The sequence below is a fragment of the Hyla sarda genome, chromosome 7 (assembly GCF_029499605.1).
Source record: "Hyla sarda isolate aHylSar1 chromosome 7, aHylSar1.hap1, whole genome shotgun sequence".
Lineage (NCBI taxonomy): Eukaryota > Metazoa > Chordata > Amphibia > Anura > Hylidae > Hyla > Hyla sarda.
In genome coordinates, this window is record NC_079195.1 from 225,866,039 (window position 1) to 225,880,998 (window position 14,960).

The 14,960-nt window shown below is 42.1% G+C and overlaps 1 protein-coding gene across 16 annotated transcripts in view; it reads right to left on the reverse strand.

The window, feature by feature from the left end:
* Positions 1-14,960, reverse strand: part of NFIA (nuclear factor I A) — a 581,540-nt gene that overhangs the window by 41,889 nt on the left and 524,691 nt on the right. For 10 of the 16 annotated variants that reach the window (XM_056532915.1, XM_056532922.1, XM_056532928.1 and 7 more), the window contains 2 exons: positions 13,624-13,650; positions 1,110-1,201 (listed from right to left, as the gene is read on the reverse strand). In XM_056532915.1, coding sequence (XP_056388890.1) covers positions 1,110-1,201; positions 13,624-13,650 — 119 coding nt within the window. The remainder of the gene's footprint in view (positions 1-1,109; positions 1,202-13,623; positions 13,651-14,960) is intronic. The other 6 variants (XM_056532924.1, XM_056532929.1, XM_056532927.1 and 3 more) reach the window with 1 other exon arrangement.

Sequence of the window (14,960 nt, forward strand, 5' to 3'; positions counted from 1 at the left end):
TTCCTCCATTACCTTTCAACTACTGTTTAATTTAGCCACTTAAGTCTTATCGAGCCATTCTTCTCTGCTGAGGTTTCAGTTCAACTCTTGGTGACTTCAAAGACTGTGAGCTGAAACTTCTAGATACAATATCCTCGAAAATGAACGGAAGTGAAGCTTGGTTTTCTTAGGGTTAAAAGGTAAAACAAGTGCGAATACCAATCCTCTGGGTAAAGTGATAGATTAAAGCTTAGGGATACGCACCACTTGCCCTAAAGGGGTACTCTGCCCCTAGACATCTTATCCTCTACCCAAAGGATAGGGGATAAGATGTCTGATCGTGGGGGTCCCGCTGCTGGGGCCCCTCGTGATTTTGGCTGTGGCACCCCAGACATCCGGTGCACGGAGCGAACTTCGAGTGGAGGCTCGTGACGTCACGTCATGCCTGCTTGTGACATCACGGCCAAACCCCCTCAATGCAAGTCTATGGGAGGGGGTGTGACATCCGCCACGCCCCCTCTCATAGACTTGCATTGAGGGGTGTGGCCATGACCTCACGAGTGGGGCGTGGCCATGACGTCACGAGCCTCCCGCGCTGCACCCGACACTCTTAACGAATGCCGGGTGCCGCAGGGTGAGCGGTCAGACATCTTATCCCCTATCCTTTGGAGGTAAGATGTTTTTTTTTTTTTTGGGTCAACCCATTTGGGTCAACCCTTTTTCATCCTTTTGGACACCTTAGTGCTGACCCTCATGAAGACACGGGACTGTCGGGCTGGTGCTTACCCTTCAGTGCTTGTTTTGATGTCTCCTTACTAAGCCATACCCAATTCTCAACCAAAAAGTTTGGCTTGTCAAATAAACCCCACAAATTTCACGACCAAGAAGTTTGGCTACCAACAGATATAGATTCTGGCACCAATCCGGTAGCCCAAACAATAAAGCTGGTTGCCAGATTATAAATACACATTGCTTTAACTCCTACGTGCCTCCAACAGGTAGACAATTCTACAGTGTTCCATCATTGGAAACCATACCTGGTCGGGAAACACAGGCCTCGATATTGTGTCATCTATCTATAAATGTTTTAGATATAAAAATAATCATTCAAATCTAGATAAGACCCGTACCTGAGTCTGTTGAGGGATATTTACAAAGCTTGTATCTCGTGGTCCAACACTGACAAATCGGTTTGCGGGGGAAGTGCTGGGCGTTGAGTAGGCTGTGGGTGAAAAAGATACAGAAGGTGAGTATAATGCAATTATATAATATACGGAACAATCAGACTATCGCAACTGATCTCTGGAATAGTCAGTGAGAAATGGAGGGATGCAATGTATGGAGAGAAGATGACAGCGCTCAGTAGGGGCAACACGAATAAACTGTCTAATAGTAAGAAGGTTCTATGTGACCATAACAGTCAATCAGCGTCTGCTTTTATTTCTTTAATAGGCTTTATCGGATGTGAACAGAGTCTTAGATAAATAGATGATTTTTTACTGAGCTTCAATCTATCTCAATGTTTTTCGAACAGTGTGTCTCCAGCTGTTGCAAAACTAATCTGATATCTATCTATCTATCTCATATCTATCTATCTCATATCTATCTATCTATCTCATATCTATCTATCTATCTATTTATCTCATATCTATCTATCTCATATCTATCTATCTCATATCTATCTATCTCATATCTATCTATCTATCTATCTATCGCATATATATCTATTTATCTCATATCTATCTATCTCATATCTATCGACCTATCTAATATCTATCTATCTCATATCTATCTATTGCACATCTATCTATCGATCGCATATCTATCTATCTATCTATCTCATATCTATCTATCTATCTCATATCTATCTATCGCATATATATCTATTTATCTCGTATCTATCTATCTCATATCTATTTCATATCTATCTATCTCATATCTATCTCATATCTATCTATCTATCTCATATCTATCTATCTATCTAATATCTATCTATCTCATATCTATCTATCTCATTTCTCTCTGTCTCTCATATCTATCTATCTATCTATCTCATATCTCTCTCTCTCTCATATCTATCTATCTCATATCTATATATATCTCATATCTATCTATCTATCTCATATCTATCTATCTCATATCTATCTATCTATCTTTCTCATATCTATCTATCTCATATCTATCTATCTATCTATCTCATATCTATCTATCTTTCTATCTATCTATCTATCTATCTCATATCTCTCTCTCATATCTATCTATCTATCTATCTCATATCTATCTTTCTATCTATCTATCTATCTATCTCATATCTCTCTCTCATATCTATCTATCTATCTATCTATCTCATATCTATCTTTCTATCTATCTATCTATCTATCTATCTATCTCATATCTCTCTCTCACATTCAGGGTCCGGCCTGCACCCTTCCATCTTGCGCCTATCCCTCTCTCTCCTGACTCTAATGCACTAGTAAGGGAATGAGATTGTGGCTTCTTGTGAAGTCTGCGCATTATTTCCATAGTCTGGGGGAGAAGCGAGAATCAATTTAAGGTTCAAAGCTATATTGCAAAGTTGGAGCCGGTCCAAGCTGATGGATATTATTCTGAAGCCTGCAAGTCACAAAATGACTAAAGTACTGTAATAATTATATTATAGACGAACACGTCTGCAAATAGAACCGAGCAAGACCGCAGGCTCATTGAGTCATTTACATTGGGTAAGCGGTCCCCATACATCCCTGTGAAGTGATTAACATGTAGGGCAATTTATCAGGGGTTATCCGCATCATCTATAATGATGGAGGAAGTCATTAAAGGAGACACACACGTGCGCTGAACAGACACGTCCACTACAGAAGACTGAAGAAGACCCCGCACCACAAGTCTGACCGGAGAAATATTTACATGGAAAACTAAATAATTCTAAAATACTTTTTTACTCTTTTTTTTTAGGACACAGTGTTGTTCCTCTGTTATTCCTCCAGGAAATGTGTAAATTAATTGACAACCGGCTGTTACCATTAGGCTATGTTTCTATATATTAATTTTTTTTAATTGGGGGGAAAAAACATCCCAGTAAAATGCAGAATTTGCCAAATGGCGTTTCTTTTTTGGGCAGATGTTAGTTGGTAATTAATAGGTAAATAGGAAACACCAAGCCCAGTTAGCGTTTTCCTTTTGTTTTGTTTTTTTCACTCTAAGACTATGGCGTTTCTTCTCTCTTAGGGTACGTCCCAACCTGGCGTATTTGCTGCTGCATATTTTATTTTCCCATTGAAGTCAATGGGTAGGAAAATACGGAGCAGCAAATACGCAGCAAAATACGCCAGGTGGGAATGCACCTTTAGACTTCTATGGGAGAAAAAAAGAATTGGGGGGCTTTTGGGTGCCCCCCCATTCTATAATAGAAAGCCTTTAGTCACATGATGAATGCGTCCCATGACTTGTAATTAAAAATGAAAGGGAAAAAACGCAAAGGCAAAATAAGCCACAAAAACTACATCTCTGGGGTGCAGAAAAAGGTGACAGACTTTTTATGGGTGTTTTTTTTAGGTCAAAATTTGCCAAGAATAAGTTAGCTTTAGAATCCCTACATCTAAAGTCTGACTGACTGATTGGAGAGTGGCCACACCCAGTTGTCAATTTATTTAGTGGAGACCACACACACTACTGAGCCTCATTGTGACTTTTTTTAAAGGGGTTATCCAGGAAAAAACTTTTTTTTATATATATCAACTGGCTCCAGAAAGTTAAACAGATTTGTAAATTACATCTATTAAAAAATCTTAATCCTTTCAGTACTTATGAGCTTCTGAAGTTAAGGTTGTTCTTTTCTGTCTAAGTGCTCTCTGATGACACGTGTCTCGGGAAACGCCCAGTTTAGAAGAGGTTTGCTATGGGGATTTGCTTCTAAACTGGACGTTTCCCGAGACACGTGTCATCAGAGAGCACTTAGACAGAAAAGAACAACCTTAACTTCAGAAGCTCATAAGTACTGAAAGGATTAATATTTTTTAATAGAAGTAATTTACAAATCTGTTTAACTTTCTGCAGCCAGTTGATATATAAAAAAAAGTTTTTTTCCTGGATAACCCCTTTAAAGACATTACATAAAGTTGGATCAGCCTGTAGTGGGGTTTTCCACTGTGATTTTGAGTGTGAATTCATATCCAGACCTCCAGGGGTTCATACATTTGATTTCCATTGATAATTTTTGTGTGATTTTGTTGTCAGCTCATTCAACTAGGTAAAGACGAAAGTATTTCATACGATTAGTTCATTCAGATCTAGGATGTGTTATCTTAGTGCTCTCTTTATTTTTTTGAGCAGTGTATATATAATGGTTCTTGGGGGTTTTAATATTTCGGGGTAGTCTCCCTTTAAAATTTCGCAGCCGGCTATGTAAGGTCGTTACTGAGAAGCTCCGAAAATTACGAGAAAAGGCAAAGTGATTGACATTTGCCGTGCGGCAAGTACCAGGGAAGGAACTGAATATATTGGCGAAGTGTTACATCTTCTAAAATGACTTGTGATTAGCCGGGCATCGAGCTTCCTGTTATAATAGCTCTGAAAATTTGCAGGACAGAAATAGTTTCTCCCAAAAAGTTCTACAAACCAGAAAAAGAAAGTTCTAAAAAGACGAGAACTGAATGCAAAATACAGTGCCCCCCTTCCCCATTTGATCACAGTTACATTGTATTATTGCTGATAGCCTAGAGCAGTGTTTCCCAGCCAGTGTGCCTCCAGCTGTTGCAAAACTACAACTCCCAGCATGCTCGGACAGCCAACGGCTGTCCGAGCATGCTGGGAGTTGTAGTTTTGCAACAGCTGGAGGCACACTGGTTGAGAAACACTGCTTCAGAACAATGAAGATTTGAATGATGTTCATGATCCAAGGAAGGTGCCAGGTTTTATGGGCACTATAATGGGCACCATAAGTGTTTTCACCCCCACCATCTAATACCTATGGTTGTTCGAGCATGCTGGGAGTTGTACTTTTGCAACAGCTGGAGACACACTGGTTGGGAAACACTTCTCCAGAACAATCCCATTCATGATCCAAGAAAGGTGCCAGGTTTCATGGATACTGTAATGGGCACCGTTAGGGTTGTCACCCCACATATGATGCCTTTGACTGTCTGAGCATGCTGGAAGTTTTGCAACAGCTGGAGGAACACTGCTTGGGAAACACTAGCCTAATACTTGTGTAACATGTATCTAGAAAACTGGCACTTTGTATATTGCGTTGCCCCTGCTGTGGAGTCTTAAATGGGCACTGTCAGATACAAAAACTTTTGATATGTTGTAAAGCATGTATAACCAATAGGTTTTGTAATTGCTTTCATTAAAAAAATTTCAGTATTTCATATAGAAAAAGCCATTCAAACAACTGCCCCCCCCCCCCCCCCCGCCTGCTTGGACACATACCAGTCCTGCTGTGTCCATGAGTCATCACCTATGTCATGGACACACTTCCTTGATTGACAGCTGTGAGCGCAGGGAAAACTCCTCCCACTGTCATCTTGTGTCTCGCTGCTGTCAGTGAGGACAAGCTGGGAGTTGTAGTTTTGCTAATGCTAGGGGAGATGTGAGCAGACAGCATACTGAGGGAGGGGGCGGAGACCTGCACAGTGAGGCCACGCCCCCTTCCCACGCCCCCTCCCTTTGAGAGGAATTAAGAATAGTGAGCTAAATTAAAAGTGTAATAAAAAAATAAATAAAGGTGCTAGACACATAAAAATTTGATGTACATGGTCAGGATTAGGTACTGAGTGATATATTTTTTTTAAATGTACCGCACGGGTACGCTTTAAGTATTGTGCCGGCTCTAGCTGTCATGACAAGATCAATAGATGAACCCCACAAAGATATGGACATCTTGCCTCTTATGGATATGCTTAACGTTGGTCACTGACAATCACTCATTCTCTACCCGTGAGTAGGATGGGAGAATCAGAACTTTCTTCATTGACTGCAAGCATGGGAGCAACTATAAGGCTAGGTTCAGACTACGGAAACTCCAGGCAGAAAATTTCCACCCGGAGATTCCGAGTGCAGCCAGCGCTGACTGAATCAGTCGGCGCTAGGACTGCGCGGACACTACAGTCTCCAATAGACTACAAATGTGTTCCGCGCGGATTTCTGCCTGAAGAAAACGCAAACCCCTTTCTTCAGGCAGAAATTTCCAAGCGGATTTTCCGTTCACAAATTCCGAAGTGTGAATTTGTGAACTGGAAACCCATTCACTATACAGTACATTTTAGCAAGCGGAATTTCCGCCTGCAATTTCAAAGCAGAATTGCAGGTGGAAATTCCGTAGTCTGAACCTAGCCTAAGGGATTCCTGTAGTGATAGACAAGTGCTATAAATAAAGCATTAGATCTAGGGGCCAGTTTTGCCATTGGGTCCCAGCATTTTAAAGTTACCCCACAGCTGCTAGGTGCTATGCTTCTCACCAGAGAAGGGGTCCTCTTTGCCAAAATCATTATGGAGACACAGAGTCTCCCCGATCTTTACTCTTGACTTCTGCAAGGATGTATGGATTCTCCTAGTTGAATTCCCCAAAAATGGTGAATGATTGGCGCCAAGGGAAAGAAAGAAATGGTGAAGTTGAGAACATAGGTCATTGTGGAGCAGGAAGCAGGGTGACAAAGGAGTCAATAGCAAGAGTAGAATCACTGGAACCAGTAGACTAAACTAAAGGCTAAGACAAGAGCGAAATCCAAGAACAAGGCCATGATCAGGATCAAGGGTAAGTGATCAGTAACATGCAAGGGATTGATTTAAACCAGTCATCCAATGAAGCTGGGGAGACATCTCTGGACCAGAGGAAGAGGTGGAGTCCGGCTGTCTAACAACTAGATATAGCCAATGACTAAAACCATGGCCTATCGAAGAGACACAACACTGGGATCAGGCGAGGAAGGGAACAGAGAGGGACGAGGGTGAGCACAAAGGTGACCAAAAGGGTAAAAGTGCCCTGTAAGAAAAGGGAGAAGTCTGGGGTACAAAACTCAGACACTCAGAAATCGCAAGAGTCCGGAGCATGGGAAATTTCCAGTTTTAGAAAAAAAATATAATCTGAAATCTTCTCAGGATCGCTGCAAGCTGAAATCTTTGCAGGATCTCCGCATTCTGGAATCTTCTCAGGATCTCTGCAGTCTGGAATCTTCTCAGGATCTCTGCAAGCTAAAATCTTCTCAGGATCTCCGCAGTCTGGAATCTTCTCAGGATCTCGGCAGTCTGGAATCTTCTCAGGATCTCCGCAGTCTGGAATCTTTTCAGGATCTCCGCAGTCTGAAATCTTCTCAGGATCTCTGCAAACTGAAATCTTCTCAGGATCTCCACAGTCTGGAATCTTCTTAGGATCTCCGCAGTCTGGAATCTTCTCAGGACCTCTGCAAACTGAAATCCTCTCAGGATCTCTGCAGTCTGGAATCTGCTCAGGATCATCAAAAGCTGAAATCTTCTCAGGATGTTCGCAGTCTGAAATCTTTTCAGGATCATCACAAGCCGAAACCTTCTCAGGATCATCACAAGCTGAAATCTTCTCAGGATCTCTGCAAGCTGAAATCTTCTCAGGATCATCACAAGCTGAAATCTTCTCAGGATCATCACAAGCTGAAATCTTCTCAGGATCATCACAAGCTGAAATCTTCTCATGATCTCTGCAGTCTGGAATCTTCTCAGGATCTCTGAAAGCTGCAATCTTCTCAGGATCTCTGCAGTCCAGAATCTTCTCAGGATCTCTGCAAGGTGGAATCTTCTCAGGATCTCTGCAAGGTGGAATCTTCTCAGGATCTCTGCAAGGTGGAATCTTCTCAGGATCTCTGCAAGCTGGAATCTTCTCAGCATCTCTGCAAGCTGGAATCTTCTCAGGATCTCCGCAGTCTGGAATCTTCTCATGATCTCCACAAGCTGGAATCTTCTCATGATCTCTGAAGGGCTCTGATAACAATTCTGTGACTGTAACAAGACATGTACCAATGTTTCCCTCACATGACAGATTGTTATGCCATGGAAGTAAACCTCCTGTTCAATGACATTGGAAATTGATACAGAAAAATTGAAAAAGTCTTTATTTGCTGAAATCAAAGAAATTCTTTCTATTGCCGTCACAGCCAACAAGCTGCAGAATTGAATGGAAATCGGATGGCATTTCTATCCTACAGCACTTAAACCCACCGTTTCTTGTAAGAAACACTAATTGGCTCTTAAACAGGCGAGACGCAGGAGTTCAAGGTGTCAAACGCATTTGCACACAACGCAGAAGACGTAAATGTGACCACAATCCTCTTTCCATAGACGTCTGCTAGTAAATGTGAGCGCTGCTCCGGAATAATGAAATGGGTAAGTAATGACGGCAAATTATGGCATCTTAGTCTCTTATTTAATTATGAAATAGAACTTAAGTGAGCTCGTAAATATCATTAAATGAGCTGTCGGTACCGCGCCACCGCCACGCTCGTCACCATTTCAATCTTATTTTTCAACCATCGACAATATTTCGCCCTAAGGCGCACGCAGAGACGGTCTTAATAATTAGCGCAATGTTTTATCCAATTAAGCATCTAAGCAACATGATCATTCGCAGAGTGGCGAGAAAAATCATCGTTTGTCAGAGGCAATGGCTCATATATAACGAGATATGGACTGGATGCCGTACTGTAGGATGGAGAGCGGCTCCGCAATGGCGTCTGGGATCCTCACATCATCGTAATGAGATAACGCTTTACACACATGACTCAAGATTTGCAGAAATTTTTATTATCCCTTGTGATGAACTGAGAAAAACGAGGCAGCAGATCGGCTGAGGATTGATTGCGGATTTTCCCAATTAACTTTAATAAGGAAGTCTGAATCTAGAGGTGTTGTGGATTTTGCGGCATACGATTTGTTTTGATCCATTGAAAAGATGAACTTGGGGGAATTCAATTCTCTTTTTGAAATAAAATCCATTTGTAGAAAAAAAACAAAAAAAAACATTCTATTAGACATTTTTCCAATGGACTTTTAGTATCAATTTTTATTCTCAGAATCTGTGAAAGCTGGAATCTTCTCAGGATCTCTGCAAGCTGTCATTGCATGCATGGCGCTGATAAAAATAATGCGACTCTAACCAACCACGTACCAATATGTCCATTACATGACACAGATTGTTATCCCATGGAAGTAAACCAAACTCTTGTTCATTGTCAGCGTGCAGAGATTTTACCACCAGTGAAATTCATCTATTGAAAAAATTAATTCAGCCAATAGGGGAAGTCATTTCCATTAAAAAATTATACATTTTTCAATGCAATTTTAGTATCAATTTTTCTTCCCAGAACCTCTGCAAGCTGAAATCCTCTCAGGATCTATGCAAGCTGGAATCTTCCCTGGACCTCTTCAAGCTGGAATCTTCCTAGGATCTCTGCAAGCTGAAATCTTCTCTGGATCTCTGCAAGTTGAATCTTCTCAGGATCACTACAAGCTGTAATCTTCTCAGGATCTCTGCAAGCTGAATTTTCTCAGGATCTCTGCAAGCTGAATCCTCTCAGGATCTCTACAAACTGGAATCTTCTCAGGATCTCTGCAAGCTGAAATCTTCTCAGGATCTCTGCAAGCTGAAATCTTCTCAGGATCTCTGCAAGCTGAAATCTTCTCAGGATCTCGGCAAGCTGAAATCTTCTCAGGATCTCGGCAAGCTGGAATCTTCTCAGGATCTCTGCAAGCTGAAATCTTCTCAGGATCTCTGCAAGATGGAATCATCTCAGGATCTCTGCTAGCAGTAATTCTCTGCCATGTCCCAATGTGTCCATAACATGACATACTGTTTTCCCATGGAAGTACAGCAAACTCCTGTTCAATGACACCATTGTCAATTTATATAGAAATATTTCCGTTTTACAAAAAATATACTCCTGTTAGACATTTTTCCAATGCACTTTTAGTATAAATTTTTCTTCTCAGAATCTCTGCAAGCTGGAATTTTTCCAGGATCTCTGCAAACTGGAATTTTCCAAGGATCTCTGCAAGCTGGCATTGCTTGTATGGCTCTGATAAGCTATTATTGTTTGGGTGGCTCCATTGAAAGAATGAACTTGGCCAATAGGGGAATATAATTCTGTTATAGATTTTCCAATGTACTTCTAGTATCAATTTTCCTTCTCAGGATCTCTGCAGGCTGAAATCATTTTAGAAAAATGGATAATGTCCTCATTTGCAGAATGGATCCGTACATGCAGATCTGTGTTTCCCAACCAGGGTGCCTCCAGATGTTGCACAACTACAACTCCCAGCATGCCCAGACAGCTTTTGACCATTGTTTTCCAACCAAACAGCCAGGGTGCCTCCAGCTGTTGCAAAACTACAACTCCTATCATGACTGTACAGCCTTTGGCCAGTATTTTCCAACCAGGGTGCCTCCAGCTGTAGCAAAACTACAACTCCTAGCATGACTGTACAGCCTTTGGCCAGTATTTTCCAACCAGGGTGCCTCCAGTTGTAGCAAAACTACAACTCCTAGCATGCCCGGACAGCCAAAGGCTGTCCGGGTATGCTAGGAGTTGTAGTTTTGCAACAGCTGGAGGCACCCACTGATTTTTTTTTTACTAAGTCATTCCATTAATGCCTCATTCTATCACTAGACTCTAAAGAAGCATTAAATAAAGATGATGGACGCCTTATTGCGCGGCACCCATTTCCTGCTCCCATATCCTTCTAGGATCCTTAGAAAGCTACAATGATGCAGAACCTTCCCGTACAAGTGTGCATAAAAGACGAGGAACCTGCGAGACGCTCGGTGCGATCTCACACTCGGTCTGGGCTGAGAGGGTCCCTTACGGGAATTACAACCCATAAACTTTAATGCGCGCGAGACCCAGCGCGGCTCTTTTATCTGCCGTTCCACCAAGAGCTTCCTGTAATCAGGCGAGGCCGCACTTACATCTCGCGACTATAACTTATTCATAACCGGTGGGGGGGGGGGGGGGGAGACTTTTTTCTGCGTCGTTTGATGCAGGATGTCCCGGCTCGGCTCCATAACCATCTTATAGGAAATATGGAGTCAGCAGCACATTACCGGCGGCACTGAAGTAATTTACTCTACGGAGCGAACTTCGTATCGGAGGAGGCGCGCGGCAAGAGGGCTGACACCGTCACGCAAGTCCAGATCTGCCACTTTTAACGGGAGCAAACCCCATTGCTGAGCACCATTAGGCCACGTTTAAATTTTTTTTTTTCCCCATCAAAAATGCGTAAAAGAAAATGCATTAATAAAAACGCCACGGCCAGATATTACCTGCAAGCCAATAGGGATTTATGAAATGCAATACCCACTTGCCGTTTTTGGCTTTGCTGTTTTATCACTCCTTTTTGGGGGTTTTTGGAATTTTTGGGTTCCGTGGCAGTTTTTCAGAATCACAGCCTGTTGAGAATATGGATTTTTTTTTTTTTTTTACTGAAATCTTTTTGCGTTTCCCTCCCATTGAAGTCAATGGGAAAGAAAAAAAAAAACACCATTAAAGGGGTACTCACCTGGAAAACTATTTTTTTTAATCAACTGGTGCCAGAAAGTTAAACAGATTTGTAAATTACTTCTATTAAAAAAATCTTAATCCTTCCAGTACTTATCAGCTGCTGTGTAATCCACAGGAAGTTCTTTTCCTTTTGAATTTCCTTTCTCTCTGCTGACACCTCTGTCCATTTTAGGAACTGTACAGAGCAGGAGAGATTTGCTGTGGGGATTTGCTCCTACTCTGGACAGTTGCTAAAATGGACAGAGATGTCAGTAGAGAGAACTTGTGGTCAGGCAGAAAAGAAATTCAAAAAGAAAAGAACTTCCTGTGGAGCATAGAACAGCTGATAAGTACTGGAAGAATTAAGATTTTTTAATAGAAGTAATTTACAAATCTGGTTAACTTGCTGGCACCAGTTGATTTAAAAAGGAAAAAAAATGTTTTTAAGTGGAGTACCCCTTTAAAGGGGTTGTGCAACGAAAACTAACTTATCTACAGTATAGGGCATAAGTAGCTGATCAAGGGGGGTCTGATTGCTGGGAGCCCCCGAGATCTCCTCCATGGCGCTCCCGCTCTACTCCTGCATGGAGCGGGGGTCAGCATGCGCCCTCCATGTATCTCTATTGTAGAGTCGGAGATACTGAGTACGGCGCTTCGGCTCTCCCATATAGATGCATGGAGGGTGCGTGCGGACCCCCTCTTCGTGTATGAGGGTAGCCGGAGCACCATGCAGGAGATCCCAGTAGTCTGATTAGCATTCCCTAGGGGATAAGTTAGTTTTTGCTGCACACCCCTATAAGGGTAAGGTCACACGTAGACGGAGTATATATCACGCTGTGCAAAATCCGCTTGTGTAGCGGTAAATCCGCGGTGTATTCTCCTATGAGCAGACACACAGGGCTTCCCTATGGCAGCCCTGTGTGCACAATGGCCCCGCCTCCAAACCTTGTAGCGCACACAGGACTGCCGTGGGGAAGCCCTGTGTTCCCGCTCATAGGAGAATACACAGCATATTTTACCGCTATGCAGTGGATTTTGCGCAGCGTGAAAAATGCTGCATATACACAATACGCGACCCTACTCTAAAAAATTTAGGAGCAATGTAGGTTTTGTATCCGCGTTTTTTTTTTTTTTCTTCTTTCTGGCGTTTTTCCATCTTATTTGTTAATAAAGAGTTAAAAAAAACAAGGGGTGGACACAGAAAAAAAAAGAAAAAATGCCAAAGGACCAAAAATTACAATTTCCACATAAAAGGTAAAAATGCCAGAGAAAAAATGCAAAAAATGCTAAAACAGTGTTTCCCATCCAGGGTGCCTCCAGCTGTTGCAAAACTACAACTCCCAGCATGCCTGGACAGCCGTTGGCTGTCCGGGCATGCTGGGAGTTGTAGTTTTGCAACAGCTGGAGGCACCCTGGTTGGGAAAGACTGGGCTAAAAGAATACTGGAGAAACTTGAATTCTTATGCTATTTCCCCCAAGAACTATGTATGAAGGTGCAACATATAGGCATGGAGTGGAGGGTGCCCAATGGTCCTCTGCCCTATCTGAGGAGACCACTACTATAATAGGACCCAAGAGCGCCCCCTTTGATGGTATGCACAGAATACAATTTGAGTGTACAGTGCTACAGAATCTGTGTGCCCTATATAAAGAATTGTTATTAAAGGGGTATTCCAGTAAAAAACTTACATATGTGTATACGTGTATTTGCTCCTGCTCTGGACAGTTCCTGAGACAGACAGAGGTGTCAGCAGAGAGCACTGTTTTCAGACAGAAAAGAACAACTCAACTTCAGCAGCTGATAACTACTGGAAGGAATACGTTTTTTTTAATAGAAGTAATTTACAAATCTGTTTAACTTTCTGGAGCCAGTTGAGATATATATATATATATATATATATATATATATATATATATATATATATATATATATATAACAATAATATATATGAAAAAGTTTTTTCCTGGAATACCCCTTTAATACTAGTCACCAACTCCCATCAAAGATCCGTATAAAAACATTCTAAGGGATATTACACCCATTGGACTAAACATGTCATATGGAATGAAAAGGATCTGGGGGTCTACAAAATATGGGAGATGGATAGTGGAATGACGAGAACACTAGAGCAATGTCCCCTACCTGCTGAATTAAGCAATCCTGTCTGTTCTGCAAGGGCCGCAAATAAGGAAAAAGAAGTGAAAGATTAGTAAGAAGAAAGACAAAGAAGATGGCTGTGTTACTATATAAGAGAAAAACTGCTATTTCATATATGGTGTAATAGAGAGAGCGGAATGATAGGCTGTATTCTCAGTGATGTCACCGCTGATCTCTAGTGATGGATAGGCTGTATTCTCAGTGATGTCACCGCTGATCTCTAGTGATGGATAGGCTGTATTCTCAGTGATGTCACTGCTGATCTCTAGTGATGGATAGGATGTATTCTCAGTGATGTCACCGCTGATCTCTAGTGATGGATAGGCTGTATTCTCAGTGATGTCACCGCTGATCTCTAGTGATGGATAGGCTGTATTCTCAGTGATGTCACCGCTGATCTCTAGTAATGGATAGGCTGTATGCTCAGTGATGTCACCGCTGATCTCTAGTGATGGATAGGCTGTATTCTCAGTGATGTCACTGCTGATCTCTAGTGATGGATAGGCTGTATTCTCAGTGATGTCACCGCTGATCTCTAGTGATGGATAGGTTGTATTCTCAGTGATGTCACCGCTGATCTCTAGTAATGGATAGGCTGTATTCTCAGTGATGTCACTGCTGATCTCTAGTGATGGATAGGCTGTATTCTCAGTGATGTCACCGCTGATCTCTAGTGAATGGATAGGCTGTATTCTCAGTGATGTCACCGCTGATCTCTAGTGATGGATAGGCTGTATTCTCAGTGATGTCACCGCTGATCTCTAGTGATGGATAGGCTGTATTCTCCGTGATGTCACCGCTGATCTCTAGTGATGGATAGGTTGTATTCTCAGTGATGTCACCGCTGATCTCTAGTGATGGATAGGCTGTATTCTCAGTGATGTCACCGCTGATCTCTAGTGATGGATAGGCTGTATTCTCAGTGATGTCACCGCTGATCTCTAGTGAATGGATAGGCTTTATTCTCAGTGATGTCGCCGCTGATCTCTAGTGATAGATAGGCTGTATTCTCAGTGATGTCACCGCTGATCTCTAGTGAATGGATAGGCTGTATTCTCAGTGATGTCACCACTGATCTCTAGTGATGGATAGGCTGTATTCTCAGTGATGTCACCGCTGATCTCTAGTGATGGATAGGCTTTATTCTCAGTGATGTCACCGCTGATCTCTAGTGATGGATAGGCTGTATTCTCAGTGATGTCACCGCTGATCTCTAGTGATGGATAGGCTGTATTCTCAGTGATGTCACTGCTGATCTCTAGTGATGGATAGGCTGTATTCTCAGTGATGTCACCACTGATCTCTAGTGATGGATAGGCTGT